At 32.3% G+C, this 25,741-nt stretch overlaps 1 protein-coding gene across 1 annotated transcript; it reads left to right on the top strand.

Annotated features, from left to right (window-relative positions):
* Positions 1–43: 43 nt before the first annotated feature.
* On the top strand, positions 44–23,659 carry dsh (Segment polarity protein dishevelled). Its single transcript, XM_011498373.1, has 13 exons — positions 44–297; positions 7,034–7,103; positions 7,192–7,444; positions 7,529–7,711; positions 8,048–8,258; positions 8,701–8,829; positions 9,380–9,594; positions 11,084–11,288; positions 11,649–11,953; positions 14,478–14,776; positions 14,885–14,921; positions 22,082–22,144; positions 23,494–23,659. The coding sequence occupies exons 1-13, from the start codon at positions 137–139 to the stop codon at positions 23,532–23,534; spliced, it is 2,172 nt and encodes a 723-aa protein (XP_011496675.1). The 5' UTR covers positions 44–136; the 3' UTR covers positions 23,535–23,659.
* The last annotated feature ends 2,082 nt before the right edge of the window (positions 23,660–25,741 follow it).

Genomic DNA, 25,741 nt, shown 5'->3' with positions numbered 1-25,741 from the left:
CTCTCTCTCTCTCTCTCTCTCTCTCTCTCTCTCTCTAATTCTCCCTCCCTCCCTCCGTCCCGCCCTTCTCCACCATCTACGTCCCCTTATATTCACGGATATACAACGGGCGCTCGAAAGCCGAGGGGGACAAGCCATGGAGGAGACGAAGATCATCTATCATATCGACGACGAGGAAACGCCGTATCTCGTCAAACTCAATATCTCGCCGGAAAGGGTCACCCTTGCTGACTTTAAGAATGTTCTCAACAGGCCTAACTACAAGTACTTTTTCAAGTCGATGGACGACGATTTTGGGTGAGTGAGTGCGCGCGTGCGTGCGTGCGGCTTACTTATACATTTCTCTCTCTCTCTCTCTCTCTCTCTCTCTCTCTCTCTCTCTTCTATACGCTTATTTGTTTGATTGTTGTTTATTTGCTTGCTTCCTTGCTTGCTTCCTTGCTTGCTTGCTTACTTGCTACATCTGCCAGGCTCACGAGAGTGCCCGACTGCGATTTAGCCGAGCATTTTTTGTCATTTTAGACATTCTCGAGACATCCTCGTACCTTTGTTCTTCTCATTGATTTCTCCTTTTATGCTGGAATAATTTTTCCGATCGTGGCATCTCATACACTTGTCGTTCGTAATCGTAGTTGCGAGAGTGCGATTCTCGGGAATCGTACTGGAATTTAAATAAAGCCTTACAACTGAAATTCATGATGACGATGACGACGACGAATAATTGTAATTCAATCCTATCTCAACGATACTTTCTCTCGAGATGTATATCGAAAGAGTTTTAGCATCTTTAAGCGTTTTTTTTTTTTTGTTGTATGGACAAGAAACCACTAATTCTTAAAGTTAAAAGAAGCCAAATATTTTTTAAGACATGTTTGCGAAAATGGACATGTAATAGTTAAAAAATTAATTGCCGACTTTCTATTAATCTCATTTGGAAAGAATTTTGAATATACTGATAAATCAACCTTATAAACGTGTTATTTCAATAGGATTTTGACATTAAATTTCAAAATTTGCGCCTCCTCAATTTAAACTGTTATATAATGAGAAAACCATTTACTCTCTCTCTCTCTCTCTCTCTCTCTCTCTCTCTCTCTCTCTCTCTATCTGTCTCTTAAATAGGCCTAAAATTAGTCATATTAGAAAGAAGAAATTTTTGCATAACTCAATTGTTCGGGAATCGAAATATTCAACGATTGAATAAGTGTAACCAATGCTGTGTATCGACTTTATTTAAATATTTTTTAAAACAAACTCATCCATCCATTTACAGCTCATAATTAATGAGCTAATATTTTAATGTCTGCTTAATTTAAATACAATATTAAAAGGAAGATTATCGTTTATTGTCAATATTATTGCTATTTTAATGAATAAATATAGTCTAGTTGATAGTTGGTTAGACTAAAAAAATATTTATCTAAAATGTACGTAAAAATATTCGTGTGTGTGTGTTTTAAATTAATTTTAGCTCTTCCGTTCAATTATATGATACTATATATGAACGTAAGAAAAAAATTCTTCTATCTACATACAATACAAATATCTATTTTATTAGCACTCGAACAATGAATATCCCTTTAGAAAATAACTCGCTACATAAATTTATTTATGGAAATATGAAAACTTGATGAGCTACTTAACTTCATTCGTACGCCTTCACGTGCCTATTTCTGCTGCTTTTTTCATGACGTGGAGTAACGCCATAAAAAACACTATACTTCAACTCTGTAGATTCTGTTCTTTCGACTAACTGTGCACTGAATATAAACTATCGAGAAAAGTTTGTTTGTTTTTGTTTTTTTTTTTTTTTTTTTTTTTTTTTTTTTTTTTTTTTAGATGGCCATTGTATTTCTTTTCCTAATTGCCATAAGATTAAAATACTGTTTAATTGGATAAATTTCAAAATAAAATAATAATTATTGTTATCTTTGTAATAGCAGTATTTATACTACGTATCATTCATTCTTAATGAAGAAGTAACAAAGTATATAATACCAATTGTAAACAATTAATTAAAATGAAATTTGAAATTTAATTATTCATGTATAAATGTACATAACCTATATATATATATATATATATTGTATATCATAGATCATTTATCAAGTTTTAAGGAACAAAAAGAGAATAATCAAATTTTTTTTTAATTGAAGCAAGTAACGATGCTTAGTTTCAACAAGTTAACGATACTTGTATTATACAGCAAGAATTTCAATTACTAAGAAAGACGAAAAATCATTAAATGTATATTTATAGTAAAAAATTATTATTCTTTGAACTTAATTAACTTCTAGAATATACTTTATTTTTGTTTTTTCTATTAATTGATTATCGATTATTGATTTAAGAAAGAAACTTAAGAATTTTGAATTTAAGTAAGGCCAATTATCAATTAAAAGTAGATCAATAAATTTTAGAAAGCAATAAATAATATGCAAATGTTTTTTTTTTTCTTTCGAAATTGCATAACCAACATATGCTAATAATTCATTGACACAATTTATTCAATTAATAATTTAATCAATTAAAAATCCTTGTGTATTTCCATTTTGTGTACAATGAATTTCTAAAAATGCTAAACTGTAAAATCTTATTGTTATTAAAAACATTGAATTTACTCAAATGTATAGAGAGTACCATTTTATTGGGTTTCCAGATTTTCGAGAAAGCTTTGGCAACTTTTATTTTAAGATTTACACACTATGTGGAAATTCACTCAATTCAATAATACGAATATAATATATTTTATATATAATAATAGTTACTTATTATAAATGGACAATAATTTGTAATCAAAGTTATTACATAAGACATGAAATTTAGAGAAAAATGTCAATCAAAAATAAATTTTTACGGAGGATAATAGGATAAATTACAAAATTGATAATTGATAATTGAAAATATGAATTATTTACATTGAGATAAAATATCCTCGTGCATATGTATGTGTATTTAAATGGAGGTAGTATATATTTGCATCAGAATTATGAATGAGCAATAAATATAAAAAAGGCTGAGAAGGAAAAAAAATCTAAATTCTGCAATTAATTTTGTATTGATTATACACAACATGTGGCCACTCGCGTACTTGCACACACCATTCAATAATTTCTAAAAACAGTGTATTGTTTATTAAGAACAATATTTTTTAATTATTTCCATAATCCCAGTTATTGTTCTTAATATAATTCCAATCAATCTTATATATAAAAATTTTCCCTTTGTGTCTGTTAATTTACAAAATACACAGTCGATGTTTTCACGTTATATTTAATGTTTTGCTAGTAAACGTTTTTAAACTACCTTTTTTTTTTGTTTTTTTGTTGTTGTTTTTTTTTTTGTTTTTTGTTTTTGTTTTTTGTTTTAATAAAATTAAGCATTAAATTAAAAAAAAAAAAGAAGAAAAAAAATGCAGGAAGTGCTTAGTGTATATGGCTTGTAACAGGAAGCGAAACATTTAAATAATGCTACTGCAATTATAATTTACGAAAATAGACGCTATTTCAGTAGTAAAAACAGGCATCACGGACTTCATAGATGTGTTAATATAAATGTGCACACATGTACTCCATGCCTAAGCATAACAACAAATTAATTAACATTTATAATTATGTAATAATGTATCAATTAATTCCTTACTCTCTAAAATTAATTATTTATCGCCTAATAGGATTAAACTGTTACTCTTATAACAATTACATACGATAAAGCAGATAAATGGAATAGCGTGATTTACTTATGAGATAGTGAGTAATATTAATTTTGTGTGCACGCGCACAATAAAAAATCGCTGGTCATAGCTTGTATGCACGTGCATTAACACTATAAAAAGTTCAACGGTTTTTATTGTTCAAGATAATTTCAGTAAACTTTAAATCTATACTCGAAGTTTCTTACGAAATAATGATTTATAATAAAGTATCGTACAGACAATAGAGACGAGTTTTTTTTTTTGTTTTTGTTTTATTTTATTTATTATTTACTTTAAAAAATTGTCATTAGATAGATGAAAATGAATGAAAATACAAAAGATATGGAAGATATATTGTCATCATTGTCACACGATGAATAATAATTAGCATTCGACGTATCACGCATTGATTCGACAACGAGCGACACTTCCATTACGAATTTCTTCGTATAATCTATTAGTGATTGACAAGATTTCATTTATTTTTAACGGACTGTCGCAGACTCGATGAAAGCCTTAAATATCTCAACGCGCGAGCTTGATTTAAGAGCAATTATTATTCTCATATAAATTTTCGTTAAAGTAGCGTTAAATTATCAATAAACAGTTGCGTAGGATCGCAGCGAACTGAATGAGACATTGAAAGAGAAATCTCAAACAACATGGAACGCGAGCAGCTAAAGTACAGCTAAAGTACAGCTAAGGCACAACTAAAACACAATTAAATAACACAATAATAATAATTTATTGAAGCTTAATTCGTAAATGAATGTCGAAAAGCGTAAAGGAAATGCTACCGCCGGCTACAAATTAAAGCTTGACGGGCGAACGAGCTTCGCACCCCCACCTCCGCCCCCTCCCGGAATCACAATGCCCCCTTCCATTAACACCTCGTTTTTCCGCTCAAGACGCGAGCTCGGTTATTACCGGTACTGGCTGCTCTTGCGTAAGCGGGCATTACGGCCGGGACTCGGCCTCCTCGGCAACAACCCCCCGACGCACTTATCCGGGAAACGAGAGGAGGGTGCGTTAAGCGTTCAGGGAGAGTCGTCGGACGTGGGACAAGCGATGGGCGCGGCGTGTCTTGTGCGTTCCGTCGATGTCAAAATGAATGCTCAAAGGAATGCGAGAGCTGCGTTTTAATTGGGATGCTAGTGGCATATCTTGGCCGAGGAGTTCCTTACCGTAGCTCGGCTCTAGTGGCATTCACCCAAGTGCGTGCAGAGGCGAATAAAGATGGAGAGGAGGAGCGGCGCGCGAAGCCGGCATTCGCGAGTCCTACTCCTTTCATTCGACTTCACATGCGTTGAGCGAATATTTGTCTCCGCGTTCTTTGTGATCGTACCGTTTGAGCGTGCGCAAGGGGCTTGATACACGAAAGCAACGAGATATTCGCTCGAGCTTTCCTCTCCTTCCTGCTCCTTCCCCCATCCCCAGCGGCCCACACATCCCCTGTGTGTACGGGAGGGTAGAGATGCCAAAGCTGATACGAGCTCTCCGGCTCTTTTGATCTCTAGCGTTTCTTCTCCTTTTTTTTTCTTCCTTTTTTTTCTTTCTTATTATTTATCTTTTTCACTCACCCTCGCTCTATCGTGTTCTTTGTTTTGTTGTATTTTGTTTTGTTTGTTTGTTTGTTTGTTTGTTTGTTTGTTTTTTTTTTTTCGGAAAAGAAGGGTGTCGAGAAGTCGCGTGAGTGGGGGTGGCCGGAGGGAGCGATGGAGCGAGGGAGGGAGTGACGGAGGGATGTGAAAACGCTTTGACCTTTAGCTTTTGTTTTGCCACCACCTGACGCGACGTTTGCGCAGTCTTTAAAAGCTCCACGCGTTCGTATCAATGTGTGCATATTAAACGCTGGGCGTCCGCTCAAATGTAATGTTTTAATGAGCGCAAAAAATTCGTCTTAACCCCCTCGGGTTTCCTTCTTTTTTTTCACTCCTCCACCCCCCCCCCCCCCTTTTTTTTTTTTGCGGCGAAATACATTGCCACGCTCGAGCGACGTATGCCAGGGCAGATCTATTCGTCGGTGGGACGCTTTTGTTTTTATGTGGTGAAAAAAGTCGTCGAACTGTAAGTCCTATCAATGACGTAGTTCGCTGTGCGCGTTGGAGATAAAAAAAAAAAAAAAATGGGAGAAATTTTGTGCTCTACTTTTATCTCGTTTTTACTTCCTCCCATCCAGCCTTCCTACCTTTCTACCTACCTTTCCTTTTTCACAAATAGAATTCAGGAGTTATTTTTTCTTCTTCTTCTAGGATAGCTTTCATGTTGATAAAGCGGAACGAATGCGAATTTCTTTTATCTTTGATGAATATTTAATACACATGTCCTTTATTTTTCGCTCTTTTATATAAAATGTATGAGCTTTTGAATTCTTATTTTTCTCTTTTATTATAACCGTTGCTATTGATATTGTTATTGTGATTATTTTGTTGTTATATTGACGAGCCTAGACATTTATTGAATATAGAATAAGCGTACGTGATAGTCGAAAAAGTTTTGTAAAGTATTATGATAATAATTATCGAGTATTTTCAGTAAGTGTAGCCGACTAAAATTACAAAACTATATATGAAAAAATTTACTCTATACAAATTCTGGTAGTAAGGTAGTCGATTAAATTGAATTTATTCAACTTTATTATTAACTGCTTGAGCAAGAGATTTTTAATACGAAGATGTCATACGGATATTTTAATTAATTATTTATGGTTTGTATGTCTGTCGCCGACAGGTCGTGGGTGTGCGCATGCACATTCAAATACATACTGCATTATTAATTACAGTAAATGTACATTCTCACGTTTGTTATCTTTTAAATGATTGTTTTTTTTTGTTTTTATTTTTTCTTCTTTGCTTTCAAAAAAAAAAAAAAAAAAAACTATCTTTCACAGGCTAATATTTTCCCAATTGCATCTATCGTTATGGAGTTGACGTCTCATACATATAGCCATTAGATATCAATAACTATTCAACAAATTAATTTATACAGATCCTCAATCTCTCGATGAATTAATTAATCTCATTCCACCCATGCGAATGTCAATTAAAATTATCATTAGTTTTAAGCTATAGATACGATTATTCTCTCTCTCTCTTTTTTTTTTTTTTTTTTTTTTTTTTTTTTTTTTTTTTTTTTTTTTTTTTTTTTTTAAGTAGAATATTAAGCTTAACTATACATGGAATATTCTTTTACAATTACGATTTATTGATTGAAATGTGAATGTTTATTAAGCCGTAGACGTAAACAGTCTCTCGAATGCATTGGCGATTAATATCGATCCGTCGCTCAATCGCCAATGACTATTAGCCTTTAAACTAATGTATCACGTGTCATTTTTAGCGTCGTGAAAGAGGAGATCGTCGACGACGACGCGCATCTTCCCTGCTTCAATGGCCGAGTCGTCTCCTGGGTAAATATTGCTCGGCCACCGAGTAAACTTATTATTGACCAAATGCAATAGCCCAATAATGCTAATGCGAACGACCCGTAAATTGCAGCTCGTCTCGGCGGAGGGCAGCAACGTATCGGATGGCGCGTCCCAGTGCACGGACACGGTGCCACATCAGGACCCGAAGCACGACAGAGTGGATCACGTGACACCGGGTCATACGAATCGAGCCCCGATGTCTCTGTCCCACGACGATACCCTCACCGAGACCGAGAGCATCATTAGCAGCAGGCAGGGTCATCACTTGCACAAATCGTCGAGGCACCACGCGGACAAATACGAAAAATATAACAAATACAATGGTAATATATTGCGCAATGGCCATTACCATCCTCACCGAGTCACTTTTCTCTTTCTTTGGCATAAAAATCGTTTTCCTCTTGCAGGCTTGCGCATAAATGGCCATTCGAAACATCGATCAACGCTTGGTTACGAAACAGCATCAATTTTAAGCTCCGACCTGGAAACGACGACATTCTTAGAATCGGACGATGACGCCAGTAGCCGTATAACCTCGACAACCGGAAGGCACACCAATATGAGTAGTGCAGTTGATCGAGCAACGCTTGGTAAATTATTTATTATTTTGGCTGAATTATTTTTCTCGAGCATGAGGGATAGAGGGGAGGGGAGGGGAGGGGAGGGGAGGGGGAGGTAGGGAGAGATCGCGAGGTATTACGGGGTATTATGGTTTGCCTCCATCTGAATCGATAATTTCATACAATTGAGTACAATGAAAAGTTACGTGTGCGTTTAATTTGCTTCTGCAATTCGCATGTGTAATTATTGAGCCGTTGGTAGATAATTAAAAATCCTATCGTCTCATAAATAAAGATTAATCGATAGACATATTTTTGTTACTGAACGAACGTACGACAATAATATTATTTTTTATTAATTGACAGATCGACGTAGACCGCAGAGGCGTCGACGACACAGGTTGCCACCAATGTCTAGGACATCTTCATTCAGCAGTATTACAGATAGCACAATGTCCCTTAATATTATAACCGTCTCGTTAAATATGGACACTGTCAATTTTCTCGGTATTAGTATCGTAGGACAAAGTAACAAAGGCGGCGATGGTGGAATCTACGTTGGTTCAATTATGAAAGGGTAATTATCGATTGAAATTTTTAGTAACGATCGACGCAAATTGCGTAGTAGGCCTCCCGCAGCAGTTCTGTAAAATTAATTATCTCGTTTGGTACAGAGCTCTTATTATCTGAATAAGCAAAAGTTTTCAAAGTCTATGTTATTTATACTTAAAGGTCTCTCATTGGTAAAGAAAAGATCTATTTACGGAATTGAACGAGGTGTTGAATAATTCTCCTTTTACATTTCGATATTTCGTTATTATCAACGACTATATAGAAAATTAAATCATAAATTGATTGTTACGATGAGACACCATCAATTTTTATCTGCAATGTCTCCGTTAGAGATATCGTAAACTGTGAATACTTGATCAATCGCTTGTAACGATTTCATTTATTTATTTATTTATTTATTTATTTATTTTTTGTTTTTGTTTCTTTTTTTCTTTTCTCACAAATAGTGGTGCAGTGGCCCTGGATGGCCGTATAGAACCAGGCGATATGATACTTCAAGTGAATGATATAAATTTCGAGAATATGTCCAATGACGAAGCGGTACGAGTGCTGCGCGAGGTTGTACAAAAGCCAGGGTATGTATTTAAAATCATGAATATTTATAAATACATAAGCTTAAAGCGGATATTATTATTAGAAATATAATTAAGCCTCGATCGTTATCACAATGATTTTACACACGATAGTACAAAGAAAAAAACCATTCAAGCAAACCAATAATTGTCACGATTGCTCTGGTCAGTAATAACAACTATTATATACATACATTATGCGTAGTTAAATATTATAATTAAATAATTAAATGATTGTGAAAATATTGAAAAATATAAGTTCAATAATAAATAAAATAGCTCGAACCCCGTCTACAAAGCTAAATTTCGTTTAATGCTGAGCTTTTGGGCTCAATTATATATTTGGAAAGAGATTTTCTAAAGATAAAATAAAAGAAAAAGCAATAAACATAAGCATAGGAGGTATCGAAAATTCGTGGCCGTAAATCAAGTTGCAGATAAATTGCATTCAGTACCGATATTGAAATGGAAGTTGACAAATCGTTAAGATAAGGGCCAATTAATGTATTGGGGGAGGAGCGCTGATCCATTGGTGCATTGTGCATTGTCTTAGGCCGATAAAATTGGTGGTGGCCAAGTGCTGGGATCCAAATCCCAAGGGCTACTTCACGATTCCGCGGACGGAACCCGTGCGACCAATTGACCCTGGCGCCTGGGTGGCACACACAGCGGCCATCAGGGGCGAGGGCTTCCCACCTCGACCGCCTAGTGCGACGACCCTTACCTCTACCTCGAGCAGTCTGGCCAGTACGCTACCCGATACCGAGCGTAAGTTACCTTTCTTCAACCACCTTTACGCTTTCCGTATTTTAGTTTTCTTGCATTTGTTCATTATGCACAACGTTTCGCCGATTATTTTTATTGCTATGTTTGTTGCCTCTCTTTTCCATCTCCTTTCTCACCTTACAATATACATAAACACCTAATAATTAAGATTTATCGATTGCTTCGATCGGTCGCGCCTGTATAAGCTTTAAATCTGAATTTTTCAGTATAAATGTTCTCAAATCTGTAACATTTGTAATATATTGCACGGAAATATAATTGTCGTTTCGTTATTAATCAAATGCTTTTCCAAATTTATTGTTCTTTTTTTTTCCGATTTTCTCATTAATTCCAAAGATAAATGAATACTATATAGGCCAATTCAATTTCAATTGTTTTCCAATATTTTTTTTTAATAATTTTTATCGCATTTTTTCTTCTTTCAGTTATTTTATATTAAAATTTTGTTACCTATCTTATCAAATCTTATCATTTATATTATTGCTTTTATGATTGAATTGCCTCTCTAAAAATATATTTATGCTGCTTTTGCGGCATTCATTATAATTTAATATCTCTTAAAGTACTGTATTGTTTTCATTTTTCTTTTCCTTTATATTCTACTGCTGCAATTATAGTTTATCAATCCTTATTTAAAATAACTTGGATTAAATAATTCTTTCATTCCTTACCAATCTCAATCATAGCTTAGTATTGCTTGCAAATAACACGTATTTTTTTCTTCTTCTATATACTTGTATCAAGTCGTTTTTTATTCAATTTGTGACTCGATTATTTACTTCTTATCTCTTTGCAGACTTCCTAAGCCAGTTTTTACTGACTTTCATTTTAAGATTCAATTTTGTATAACAATTTTGTATAATTTTGTATAACAATAATGTTCTTAACAAAAAAAAAAAAAAAAAAAATAATAAATAAATAAATAAAAAAAAAAATAAAAATAAAAATAAATAAATAAATAAAAATGTTCACGATTGAAAAATAATCCGTAACATTATACTGTAATACTGTAATATATAAATAACAATAATAATAATTAAAAAAAATCGCTGTCTTTTATTATACATGATATTTCGTTATTGAACAACAAATAATAATAAGCAGTTAAACAAATCATACTTAGTTAAATTAGTTGATCTTCCATTATGATTTACGCATCTAATATGTAAATAAGAATTCAAATATTCATCGATTCGTTAGGAAAAAAATTTTTCAAATCGAATAATATCTCAATAATAAGCGAAATCATATTGAGTGTAAAAGGACAAAGTGAATGTGTAAATTAAAAATAAATAAAAATTTCGTAGAAATAAAATGAATGCATGCGAAACAGGACATTTCATACTTGGAAAAGTCAATCAGCTGGAATCCGGCGCGAAAAGCTACGCATTCCAATGATTTGAGAAGGCAAACTCCCGAAATATCTTTGGTCGGGATGTTGATAGAATCGGCAATATTACTAAAAAGGCAGTAATGCATTTGTTCTCAGGGCCCTTCGACGAGCTAGATTTGTCCGTAAATACAGAAATGCCAACGATTGTAAGAGCCATGGCTCGACCGGACTCGGGCCTCGAGATACGCGACCGCATGTGGCTCAAAATCACCATACCCAATGCCTTCATCGGAGCAGACGTCGTTGACTGGCTTCACACGCACGTGAAGGGCTTTATAGACAGGTCAGTATTATCAAATCGACACTCTTTACCACATGTTTTTATTTACAAAGGCTCTATCCATCCAATATTCGGCTTTCATATTTCCCCTCCGTTGAATTTAAAATCTGCTTAAAATCTGTTTTCCAGTATTTATACTTTTTTATTTAAATACTTGGCTTTCGACAACATTGTTTGTTTGTTTGGTTATTTTTTTGTTTTGTTTTTGTTTTTGTTTTTGTTTTTTTTTTTTTTTTATTTATTTCAAAACAGATTTTCAGCATATCTTACTTGGATAATTCGTTTCGTTCGCAAACGCATGAATGCGGTGAAAAAATTGAAACGAGTCGTTATCTAATTGAACCATGCTATATCCGATTGTAGGCGCGACGCTCGGAAGTATGCCTCGCTGATGCTAAAGGCCGGCTTCATCAGGCACACCGTCAACAAGATCACCTTCTCCGAGCAGTGCTATTACATATTCGGAGATCTCTGCTCGGCGATGAGCAATATGAAGCTGGACTGCGACACGGTCGGGCCACTGCCACCGCCGAGCGCTTGGGACATGCCTTACTCCGGGACTTACGCGCCCCATACGGCCACCGGCTACAGTCCCATGCCCTTCAACTTCACTAACGAGCCAACGGTCTACGGCTATCATCGCGAGGAGAGTCTTCACAGTGGTTCAGGTATTCTCCTGACTGAATGAACGTGGACTTTGAATAGACGAATGGATGGGGGATTGATTTCTTTCGAGATTACGGCACTTTAACATGCACATTCATTATTGGCTAGACTATGCGCACTTGTAGAATAATGTATTGATGCACAGCGATCTCGCAGATTGTCGTACTCTCTTATACCTTCACTTGATAAAATTTACTTTATCCGAATCTGCATTGGAATAGAGCCGTGGTTCTTTTTTTTTTTTTTTCATTTCTTTTTTTCCCCCCATAGCGTTAAACAAAGACCTAATTTAATATAGAAAGTTCTGCTTTAGCTGTTGATATGGACGAAAATTAACTTTACACTTATAACGGTAATTTTTGTATACTTTGGCCACACGTATTACAGATTTATTTGTATTATTGTCTAATTTTTTTTTTTAATAAAACATCGTGCTGAAAAATAGTATTAAAATAATAATAATAAAATGTGAAAGTACCTATAAAAGATATTTTATGGTAGTAAATTAGCTGCTTATCTTAAAAATTTACATATAAATAATACATTATATAATACATTATAAAATTTGTGAAAATCTGTGCAAAAAATTTCGTCTTATCTATAATAATTCAATATAATATTATAATAGCGCGGGGATCTAATATATTTCATTACTCGTGTTTGCCACATAAATCGTGTCTTAATCGATCAATTTAAAGAGTTTATTACTCTATTAATTTAATATAATATGTTATAATATTTTTTTTTCTCTTCAATTTATAATTATATAATAAGCTAACTTAATGAACGATCGGTCGTTTAATAAGAATAAACAATATTTAAGTTAAAAAAAATATAGCCAACGACTTCTAGGAGTTGGTCGCTATTTAGAAAAAATGATGGATCAATGAATGTTGAAAATAACGGAAGAAATCACTTCGTTAATGAAATTATCATTATTTTAATAATCAAATCGGATAATCAAAGTGCGTAATTAAACAAAAATTTTAATTATATAAAATAAAATCAACTATCCGCTATATTACGTTCTATGAAATAGTTAATCGATATTTATAAATTATTTTAATATGCTTGTTGAAGATGTGCGTTAATAATAAAATTATGAATAAAGGGAATTCGATTTAGCAAGAGAAGAAAAATTTTTAAATAACTTTTCCAATTTTTAATTTTTCTCGTGCAATTATTATATTTATATTATTATTGTATTATTTGTATTATTATGTTAATTATGAAACGCTATTTATCTTTTGGGTATAAATTGTTAGGAAATCCAAAGGAATTATTTATGATCGTAAAATGCCGGTAACAAGCGGCATATTATTTATTTTTAAAATAGTCCGAATGTTGTTAAATTTTAAGGACATAATATTAAGATAATAAATTTATCCTCTTCGCTTATGTATTATATATTAAATCGTTCCGTAGTTAAAAGAATTTACGATCGCGATTAAATTTGCCCACTAAAAATAAATATTTTGATTGAATAGCATAGCGTGAGATAAATGCAGCCCTCGCGTTTATCAACTATATAATTATTAGCTTAACTACCAATGCAATGCTAATGCTAATGCTAATGTTATAATTTTCAGCGACAGTTTTGTAAAAAAATACATTGAGTAAATTTATAATGCATTTCTAATTACGATATCGTGCTAATGAATAATAAACAGATAGTCTAAACAGATGAAATATTATTGATGTTACATACATTTTATAATGTAGGCTTAAGGTAAAATGGCTCTTAGCATGCATAATATAATTATAATTATGGAATTGATGGTTCTTGAGCATTACTGCAATTTAAAATAATAGATCATTCAAGACGTGGAATTGACAAGGTATTGAAACTTATAATATTGGTGGTGGAAATTGGAGATTCCCTCAAATATATGAAATTTTTGCTTATTAGCCAAGTTAGTCTCAAGTATTAAATTTTCTGCTGCTGCTGCTGCTGCTGCTGCTACTGCTGCTGCTACTGCTGCTGCTACTGCTACTGCTACTACTACTACCACAACTACTACCACTGCTACTACCACTACCACTACCACTACCACTACCACTACCACTACCTTTATCACTATCATTATCATTATCACTACCACTACCACTACCTTTATCACTATCATTATCATTATCACTACCACTACCACTAACACTACTACTACTACTATTATTATTATCACTGCTACCACTACTGCTGCTGTTGCTTTTTCATTCGATCTATTGCACTCAAAACTTTACGTAGCCCTTTTATTTTTTATATAGTGAAATTAGATGGCGTACTCGATATAATGGTATGGGGCAGCGATTCTTAGAGCTTTGAGAGTCGTGTGGTGTGGTGAAGGCAAATACTTAATCATAATTGGCAGAGGAGCAGTAAGTTGTATTGCGCACTCGCTTTATACCAAGCGCGTTTAAGTATAGAAAGGAAATTTTAAACGGACGGGGATTATAAAGATGGGCGGTTCCGAACGAGCGGCTATCAACGAAAGCGTCAAGACGAAATTTTTCTCTATACTTTTATAGGAGGGAGCAGCGCGGGTAGCGATCATATATTCAAGGCGCCCATACATGATGTAAAGTCTTGTTGTTCTGCTTCTGAATCAGAACTGCAGATGCCGGTGGTGCCGGCAATGCCGAAGAGTACGGCGATGACAGTGACGACGGGTATCGGTAGCGGCAACGGCAACGGGAGCGGCTCCAACGGCAAGCGATCGAATGGCAGCCGAAGTCGTAGCAGTGGCTCCGAGCAGTCGGTGCAGACGGGGACCGGTTCCGGAGGTGGAGGTGGTGGCAGTGGCGGCGGCGGCAGCGGTGGCGTCGGCGTCGGTGTCGGTCTCGGACTCGGCCTCGGCCTCGGCATCCAACTACAACCGCAGCAACAACAACATCAACAGCAGCAACAGCAACAACAACAACAACAACAACAACAGCAACAACAACAGCAGCAGAATCAGCAAGATCTATCTGGTAGTAGACAGTCATTTCGCATTGCGATGGGCAATCCCTGTGAATTCTTTGTCGATGTCATGTAGACGTTGCTGGTGTTGTTGTCGTGTAGCCTTAAGGTCCCGAGCCCAATGCCTGAGGAGGTTTCGCTTTCAACGCGCGGACGACAATCTACCCTTGACGCAGTTCGAAGCTATGTCAATCGTCGATTGATAACAATTGGGGATTTGCGAGAGTAGCGCGGAAAGAGATTGCCTATGGGGGATATCTTCTACTACCTTCTCTCCCACCTCCAAAGCACACAATCACACACAAAATCGCAAATTCGCACTTTTTTCACGGATTTTATTTCTCGCACTCTTGTACGTGTACGAACAAAAATAAGGTATGCTCTCTGAATTCTTAAGTAAATGTCTCTTCATTTTTCTGTTTTTTTACTATTCCCCCCACCCCCTCTATTTTGTACCTTTTTATCTTCTCTAATTTTTTTTTTTTATTTTTTTTTTTACTTTTATTTTTTTTTTTTATTTTTTAATTGTTGACGAATTTTTCAGCTTCGCAAGTTGTTATTTGGTTTATGTGTATCGGTGAGAATCTTTACTGAGCCACTCTGTTATGTACGCGTATACTTGAAATGTGCAAAAAAAGGTGAAAAGTATGTTTTTCACTTTCAAGAATTTAGAGAGTACGAGCTTTATTTATTTCTTCTTCTTCTAAAAAAGAAAAAGAAATAAATCGGAATTTACCAAATTCTTTTGTTTATCATTTTAATTGTACACACGTGATTTATATAGATAATTTTTATCATCATACAGTAAAAGAATCATTTGATATTATTGCCAAATGTAATAAAAAAACGATTTTTTTTTTTTTTTTTTTTTTTTTTTTTAAATTAAAGTATTCCTTGAAAAAAGACTTGAGAATGTGTCTTTTTTACGAACTTGAAACTTGAAACCAAAGATCCATAATGATTAAGCGTTTGTTTAATAATGTACTTTCATTTTGTTAAGGAATACAATTAAGAATAAATTAATCAAGTTGTCAAATACGCATCACTTTTTTCATTATACATCTACTAAACAATAAATACTATAAATGTATATGATGGTGTCCGTGTATCATAGTATTGCGAATTTAATTTTCGCATGTAAGTGTTAATTGTGTAGTTTTTGTTGTAATACTTTAGTATAAAGCAGAGCTCGGTACAAAGAAGAGTGGCTTGATAAGTGTTTTATATTCTTCATATTATTATTATTACTATCATTACTATTAATATCATTCTTATTCTTATTATTATTAATATTCTTTTTTAATCATTATTATTATAATTATTAATAATATTATTGTTGCTGTTATTATGATTATTATTACAATTACTATTATAATAATAATAATAATAATTATTGTTATTGTTGTTGTTGTTGTTCTTATTATTATTATTATTATTATTATTGTTATTATTATTATTATTATTATTATTATTATTATTATTATTATGTGTGCTTATATAAAATTTTTTTTTTTTTTTTACTTATTTTTTTTTTTTTTTTTTTTTCCTTTTTTTTTTTTTTTTTTTTTTTTTTTTTTTTTTCATAAAGAAAAAATGAAGTTTTCTACACTAACTTTTCAAATCTAGTATATAAATTCATCTTACAGTCTCATAAAAACTTAATCAGGTTAAATTTATTTTAATTTAAAATTTTGCACCTATTTCACATCTATGAAACGAAATTGATTTAACTTTGATCTAATTTTTGTGAGATATCATTTAAAAGTTGATAATTTATATTTTATATATGACAATTAAATATATGACAATAATTATTTCTTGCAGAATATACAAGGTCTCTAAACTAGTCCATATAGTTAGTGTAACTTTGGTGCAAGTTTCAAGTTCAGTCATAATTATTCTTCATGTAAACAGATCTTAAAATAGCATCCGTAACAAAATGTATATATACTTTAATGAATATTTTATATAAATATTAATAAATTTTGTGTAAATAATATGAAGAAGAAAAGCAATAATATTAGCAAATTTTATTATGATTAATATAGAAAATAGATTCAAGTACAATTAATTTCTTAAAAGGCAAAGGAAATTCGAGGTGTGTCGCTTTCAATTGCCACTCTTATTTATTAAATTCTTAACTAAACATAGGAATTCAATTGAAAAAAAATTAAATGCAAATTCCCAATTGGTTCGTGGTTAAAGCACCAGCCTCACGTGCGTTTTTCTCGTAATTGTAGAATTCTAAAATATAATTTATTTTTCTCTAAAACTTGATATGCAGAATTTACATTTTATATTGTATATCAGGTTGTCCAACGCACACATTTAAATTACTACCTATTGTAAAAAAAAAAGTATTTTTGAAGGAGTATGGTGTTTATTATTGGAAGCCGGTACGCACCAGCCTATACAGATAAACTGATAAAAGTCATTCGTTTCATTAATTTATTAACGCATTTATAACGATGAAGAGATATTCGGATGGTACGCACCGGCTGACACTCACACGCGCGCGCGCGCACACTCACTGACTCGCATGTATATACATGCATATACTATATATATACACACACACACATATATATATATATATATATATGTATATGTATATGTATATATATATATATATGTGTGTGTGTGTATATATATATATATATATATATATATATATCATTAGTCTTATTTTATACCTCAAAAGTCTTTGCATGTAACGGACGATCGTTGACCGTTCAATTGGCTCGAAAACGTGTTCTAGTTGTAGTTTGAAATCTCCTTTTTCTTATTTCTTTACTTCTTTTATAGAGCACTAAAACTCTCAAATTTCTGAACTTGCCATAAATTATAGTCATTTGATATTAAAGGGGTTTGATACATACATAGTCATTTATGTAGTTTTAATGTTTTATTGATTCCAATAAAATGGAAAAGGAATAACTTTATGAAATGTTAATAGAAATTTTATTTTTTACATAAACATATATTTTAATATATTTTATTATAAAATATAAATATAAATGTATGACATTTAGTATATAAGAAATTTTGTTAGTGATATATTATAACATTCATAATTACTTTATACATATTTAATAAACATTTATTACGCAATCTTAAATTACGATCATATAAAAGTAAGTAATAAATCTATGGAATTTCATTTATTTTTAATTTTAATTTGAATTAATGATCAAGAGTCTTCTTTCTATTAAAAGGGAGTTTAATAGAAAATTACGTTGGAGGTGCAACATTTATTGCATATAATCAACAATTTACATTTTATGAATTGTGTGGTAATGAGCTTAATAGAAATGGACATATGATGTATCATTTGATGATAATGTAATTGATAAAAATCCATATTTACAATTCGAACCCCTTGAATATTCTGAATACTTGTGCTGCCATTACTTATAGTGGAAATTGAAAGATTGGGAATAATCAAGCATACATAAACTGCATTAAAACTCATTCTAATTTTGTAATTTGTAATGTAATAGTAAGAGGCCAATAGCATACCTTTACGGAACGCGATAGAAGCACGAATTATATCATTGCCGTTTAGCACGCGGCCACAACAATATGTCGTTGGCTCCTCATGCAAAAGCACTGAAGCTTACACACACAAAAGCATGATATTTTTTTAATTGTAAATAACACTTTTTTTTTTTTTTTTTTTTTTTTTTTTTTTTTTTTTTTTTTATAATTAATACGGAAACACGATATTTACTTGCGAATCCTAGATATTCTTACTGCTGGGAAAAAGTGCATGCGCCTATTAAATATTCATGTTATAAATACACATTTTTCTTAAGTATATTATACTTTTACGTTTGAGTAATAATCGCCTTTCGTTTAATATCCCTTCGATATACGATCGAGGATTGTCACAATCATTAATTCTCTTCCATTTAATTGCGTTTTAGGATTGTCCACGACAATGGGGCAGCTATTTCTTTAAAAAAAGTCACAAAGAATATTCGTGAAGGATATTTTTCTCAATCAAGTATTGAACGAATCGCCGAAGCAATGAGCAAATGAAAACGAAAATTAAATTCGATGTTTGCGTATAAATTAATTTGCTAATTCGGGTCCGTTTCAAATAGCATGTCGATAAGTGAGAGATTCGAGAGATAAAAAATAAGAGTTAAATCGATGAGATCGAAGGGTACACGCGCGCATGCACGCACACGCACACATTCTTACATAAAAAATATTAATTTTGAATATATATTCATAAATATATAATTATAAATTTACATGCACAGGTGAATTTCAATAGCGAGATTGAATGTTGAATGTTCAGCAAAGCAATAAGTTTGTCGCTTTGTATCGTAAAATGTAGACAACTTAATTATTGCATTTTAATGAAAAACCGTACAATTGTAAATAATCACACACACGTACATACGTACGTTTATGTACATATATATATATATATATATATATATATATATAATAAAAACTCTGTGCAATTAACTTCAATCCGCCATTTACGCATTTATTTTTAAAATAAAAAAAAAGGAAATTTAATTAAATACACCGATTAAAACAAAAACTAAAGCGGGACATTGAAAATTTTTCTTTTCTTTATTATACGTACGCGTATAAATGCTATAAGAAATACATTAATACATTAAGCAATACCACTTCTTTCATCATTTCTTTTCTTTTTTCTGTACAGGCGCACGGGTATTTGCAAGTGAAAGCAATATGCAATTATTTGTTAGTTTAGCTGCCGGGATAAGTGCACCCGAGTAATACATTTTTTGTTGAATTACTCTTCCTCGGTCGGCTCATCTTGTCAATTGTACACGAAAGAAAAGAAATATCAAATCATTTGTTCTGTTTTTCTTTTTTTGTCTACCAACATTGCATTCATCCATTCAACAAGTAAACCCCACAAATACTCATACGAGTGCTCGTACGCACGCGCGCTCTCCCCCATACACACAAGCACCCACACATACGCATTTACACCGCGGACATGGAAGTAACAATAAAAATATGAAAATTAAGCAAATATCAAATTTACAGTAGCATATATTTTTTTAGCCATATATTATTATTGCCATTTACGGTAAAGATAATTATAACATTATAAATATAATTTTGTGTGTGCGCGTGCGGGCGTGCGCGCCAGTGTGCACATAGGCGTTTATGTGTTTGTGCGTGCACACACTTGTACACATGCACGTACAGTTATGCACATATAGTATAATATAACTCATTCGAGCTTATTTATTTATGATATTTGTTAAATTGTATTCATGTTATCGTCTGGCTTAAAAAGATAGTTGAGGGGCTGAAAGTCGCTACGTAAAAAGTCAATATCGTATTAGTAAGGCCAAATTATAAAGCTAATTGTAAAATATCATTATTTGATGTTTGCCCAACATGAAACTTAATTTTTATTTGTTTATAAACATTTTATTGGACTTTTGACCTCGATGCTATAATTGTGTCAAACAAGTGTAAATGTTTTCGATGTTAGTAGCTTATCTTTATGCAATGAAAAAAAATTTCGTCTAATAATTAATTATGATAATGTAGCCTGGGGTTCGGATCGTTTTCTACTGAGCCCATGGTCGTCGACATAATTAGTATGAAATAATCGAATGAAAATGAGGAGAATCACAAAATCCTTCAATAAAAGTGATTTAATACAGATTATGTTGTAGGCTTGGAAAAAAAAAGTATTTCCTGCTCAGGGTGAGCCACACCAATACTAATACACACAACAACAACAACAACAATAAACGAACAAATAAAAAAACGCGCGTTACATCTAGTGAAATTTTTTTTTATGCATTTCGATAAAAGCAAGAAAAGAATAATAACGTAATTGACATGTTTTCATATATGTAAAGCATTTTTTTTTTTATTTTTATATGAAACGTCTTGAAGTCGCACTGAGACGCTGTTCGTCGTCGCTTGGACGAATCGCCGATAATCGACATCAATGTCACGATGATATCCCTTTGTAAAATATACTCAACATTTTATATTATGTCTGGACTTGTAGGATTCGTTCGCAAATTTCTGGCTTTAAAGTTATACTTTCGTTCGATGTCCATTTACTTTTAGATTTTTAAATCTAGCGTTAATCATTCGTTTCAGTTCTTAAATCATATCGTCTGCTATTTGAATGAAAATTTTTAATAAAAACGAATCGAATAATAATACGACTTAGCTTCGGATGGCGGAGCGTAGTCTCTAAGCGACCGAACGCTTTTACATAATTAATTTTTCCAAGTAAATTCGCCGCGCAACAAACAAGTTGTGTTGAATAAGAGAATTCCGAAACACGAAAAACGGGACATAAAAACGGGAGCGAACGACTCTTTGTGAATGATCGAATTTCTTGTGAAGACACATGACGCATAGTCGTTTGAAAGCAGTCGAGTCCCCTTTAAAGATATTTTTATCAAAGAGACAAACGCGAATTTCAGTATTTGACCGAATTCATGCGCATTCGTGGTGTCTGCACTCCGTACGTCCGTGGTACGCCGCGGGACTCATTTATGCAAACATATATTTTTTTTTTTCAAAAAGCGGAATAAGAGACAAACGCGCAGCACTTTTGTCCGTCAGAACGGGATGGAAGTCCCTTAACGACAAGTTGCGCATCCAACGAAGCCTGAAGCATGCGAGCGATCCAACTGCTTTTTCTTCCTTTGCTCTCGTCTCACTTCTCTCTCAGTCCACTCATACGGATTACGTGTGTATAATGTGAATATATAAATATATTTATAAATTTATATATAAATATAAATATAAATATAAATATAAATACAAGTATATGTATATATATATATATATATATATATATATATATATATATATATACGTGTGTTTTTGTTGTGTGTGTGTGTGTGTGTGTATCTCTGTGTGTGTGTGTGTGTGTGTGTGTATGCATGCATATGCTTGTGCATACGCGTATACAAGCACACAACATACATTCGTCGTCGGCACAGTACACGAGATTTCAATATGTTGCACTCTCCATTTTGATTTTGGTTTGATGGCAAATTGCTACACAAGCTTTGCTCGAAGCACAAGAGCACGATCCAAGATTCAATTTTAATAAATCTTCCTAGTTCGACACGTATTATAATCCAGTAAAAATATTTTTGTGCCTTGCTGTACAATCCACAACGATCTAATAAAGCAGTACGGCATGCCCAAGAAGATACCCAGACGCAGGCGACCGACCTTGACAACGGTAAAGATGGTATGCATTTACTTATTTACATTATCACGTTGATCGTCCTCTATGTCTCTTTTGCATGGCACGCTCTTTTACAGTTCTTATCCATCCTCATTTCGTGTGGCCGTTTTCTCTTTATGCTCAATACCACAAGAACGCCAGTTATATTCTGGCCATTGTATGAATGCTTTTGCAAGAATCGAAATTGTGTGCTGCACTTTCAAATCACTTCTTTCAAATGACTTTCTCTCAGATCTTCCATAGCTTAAGTTTTTCACCAGCGGCCAAAATACTGCCTAAAACAGTTACATTGTCTTACAATTTCTTACTAATTCAAGGTTGGTCATATATAATATACTTACTACGACCAATGCGCAATATGAAATCTTTATGTACACGATTTACTTTACAATTATATTAATAGTTTTATTCGGTCTGTACTTTTCTCTCTGTGCTATTAATTTTTAATTATTGTGTGTTTTTTTTTTTTTTTTTTTTTTTTTTTTTTTTTTTTTTAAACGTTTTCCGGTATTTGTATGATGCTACACAACGTATACAAATCTCTTTTCATTTTATTTTATAATTCTTCTATTTATTTAATTGAACTGTATCGAATTAATCGAATATTCAAAGCTGCATAATATACGTTAATATCTTTAAATTTTTTTTAAATAACTTTTTCAAACAATCGTTTAATGTGATTTAACTTATGAATATAAATTTAATGCAATTAAAATATTCTTAACTATTATAACAAATCGGTATGCTGATGTTCAATATATTTGTCATTCAGCTAGTATTCTCTGTTCTTTATTTTTAAAAAGTAACAGAATTGTTTTATTAATTCTAGTTTAATTTAAATCGTGTAGTTCATTTACGTAACAATTGTATGTTTCGAAACACATGCAAAGATTATGATATGCAATAAAATTGTTCAATATTGTTTATAATATTTCTTTATATTTGACATAGGCATCAACGACCAAAAGATCGTTTGAAATTATCATAAATAACAATGTTTAACGAATCCTTTACTCTCGTTCATCTTGTTTGTACTAACTTGTTTCAAACATTCTGTGTTTAACTACTAACAAATACTTTAGTAAACAACTATTTTAACGAATACACTTTTAACTAAATGAATCAATATTTAGTCGAAAATTTTGATATTTATTATATAAAGTTGTTATAATTTAAATCCAAAAATATTTCATATATCCAAGTAACGTTGCAGTCGCATTGGTGTTTGTGCTTAACAATGTCAATTTAAATAGATAAACGACGTCTGCGTTCCGCCCTATATACGAATCAGCCAAACAAACATAAAACTTGTCCGTATTTCAAATCATTTACAATCTTTGTTTCCTTCCCAGATGAAGAGGATATCCTGGAGTATCATTTCTTGCATAAGTGAACAAATCGCATATTTGACAAGGCCACACATCAATATACGAGTTACAAGCGATACCTGTTAAACGAATAAGAAATTGGAGGGAAGAAGCGCATAAAAGAGAAAGCTCGTCGCCCCTACGCACACATGCATGTGAGACAGACAGCGTCACACTCGACGGCATACGAGATATACATATTATATTTCTATATATTTCATAGGGAGTGTTTGATATAAGGAGAACGTACGCAAACGACATATAAAAAGCAAAATTGAGAAACATTTAACGAAATATATAAATGATAATAACGCAAAAAAAAAAGAACAAAAAAATAACAAAAAATCCATCGAAAAGTGTTTATAAAGTAAATTACTACCTTTTTTCGAATAAGAGTATGCATATATAAAATTTAAGGCACCCGGCGTTGTTGTATTTAATGAGCATATAATTATATTCGAGGGAGAAAAAAGAGCAGAAGGGGGAGGGGGGGGGAGAGAAGATGTATTTTATCACACTTCGATTAAAATCCGAGGGTTTGTTGCTCGACCCCCGGGGAATTCGAACCGCCTTCGGACTTCGATCGCTGCACACGACCAATCAAAAAACAAAACAAAAACAAAAAACATAATATCAATAATAATATCAACAACAATGATAATAATAATAATAACAATAATAATAATAATAATAATAATAATAATACAAAAAAAATCCAATGCAATTTAATCAATAATTATAATTATGGTAATGGTGATAGAGCGGGGAATGACGAACAATGAAAATCTAAAACTTCTCATCTTCCACGACTCACTGATGTTTCCAATGTTCAATTAAAGCTGTGCATGTCAGTGGATTATCTCCTTTTACTTTTGAAACATAAAATAAAGGTCGATTGCGTCTCAACGTACACAGAAAGAACTACACGTACAATTACAGGAGTCGTAGTAGATGTTTAAGGCGCCTTAAAAAATTGATGACTTCCGAAATTACGAACGATCGTTTACCCGTTTTTATTTCCATGTTCTTAACGACGTCGAATTTTTCAAATATAAATGATTGAAATTACCAAAATTATACGTAATCGAAATGTATACGTTAGAAAGGGCGAAGAAGGGTAAGGGTAAGGGTAAGGGGGGAGGGGGAAGGGAGGGTATACGAAATTCTACGGTAGTTTAAATTTATATATTAAGTATAATTACGAGAAATTAATGAGCACTTGAAAAATTATAATTGATTTATCTGAATTTTTATGCATTTCGCTTTGATATTCAGAAGGTTTCAAAATTTTATAATACTGATAAAAGATCTATGTATAGTTGTAATTGTAGAAAAAAATTCTGAATATTAAAAAGTGGCTTAAAAATTTTCAGATTAAAAATTACTCTATTGTGATTCATTCCTTTAAAACGTTGATTTTTATTTTTATAAATTTTAAGTGTTTTCTACTTTAATTTTGTTACTTGTTACAATCTTTTCTTTGTTAATTTAATTTCCAAATGTGTATACGAATTTTAGTCAATTTGTTTATATGTATATTTACTTTGTTCACTATATTTTCACTATTGTTAATTATTAGGCTCTATTTAAATTTGAATAAACTTAGAATAAGGTATGAAGATTGATATAATGTATTAAAATTGTGCACACTTGAAATAATGTCAATTTTATAAAATGGTAAAATGTGCAATTGTTTTGCGCCTACACCTTACATTAAGCAATTGCTATTAAGAATAATAAAATAATAATAATAATGATAATGATAATAATAATAATAATAATATGAATAATAATAATAATAATATGAATAATATTAATATGACAAAATTCGAAATAATTTAATAATTTAAGTCACTATTAATCATTATCTATTAGGTTCGCGGTAAGGATATGATTTTAGTCGAGCTAAATTGCAAAATTGATATATTTAACTCCAATTATCGATACTCTTTACTTACTTAAATTAATTATTTAGAATATGAAAAATGATTTAGTTATAAAATTTGTATTATTCAAAAATATTTCAGTCAATGAAGTAATTTTAATATTAATAGGAAGTTGCTGCGTGTTAAGAAAATGTTTCAAATTGAATATTTTGAAAACTGACAGGATGGAAATAAAAATGATTAATCGAAATTTCGGAAAGACCCTACGGTTTTCTCTCCCTCTCATGTTGGATAAACTGATTTTTTATACGAAGTACAATGATCAATGCTGCTATAAAACACCGAAT

This window comes from Ceratosolen solmsi, unplaced genomic scaffold (assembly GCF_000503995.2).
Source record: "Ceratosolen solmsi marchali unplaced genomic scaffold, CerSol_1.0 scaffold30, whole genome shotgun sequence".
NCBI classification, from domain to species: Eukaryota; Metazoa; Arthropoda; class Insecta; order Hymenoptera; family Agaonidae; genus Ceratosolen; species Ceratosolen solmsi.
Note: the sequence above shows the minus strand (reverse complement) of the source record. Positions and strands in the feature narration are given on the sequence as shown.

Coding starts and splice junctions, on each gene's coding strand:
- dsh (XM_011498373.1), top strand. CDS start 137: ATGGAGGAGACGAAGATCATCTATCATATCGACGACGAGGAAACGCCG. Junction 11,954..14,477: donor GAGTCTTCACAGTGGTTCAG/GTATTCTCCTGA, acceptor ATACTTTTATAG/GAGGGAGCAGCGCGGGTAGC. Junction 14,922..22,081: donor GAATCAGCAAGATCTATCTG/GTAGTAGACAGT, acceptor GATCTAATAAAG/CAGTACGGCATGCCCAAGAA.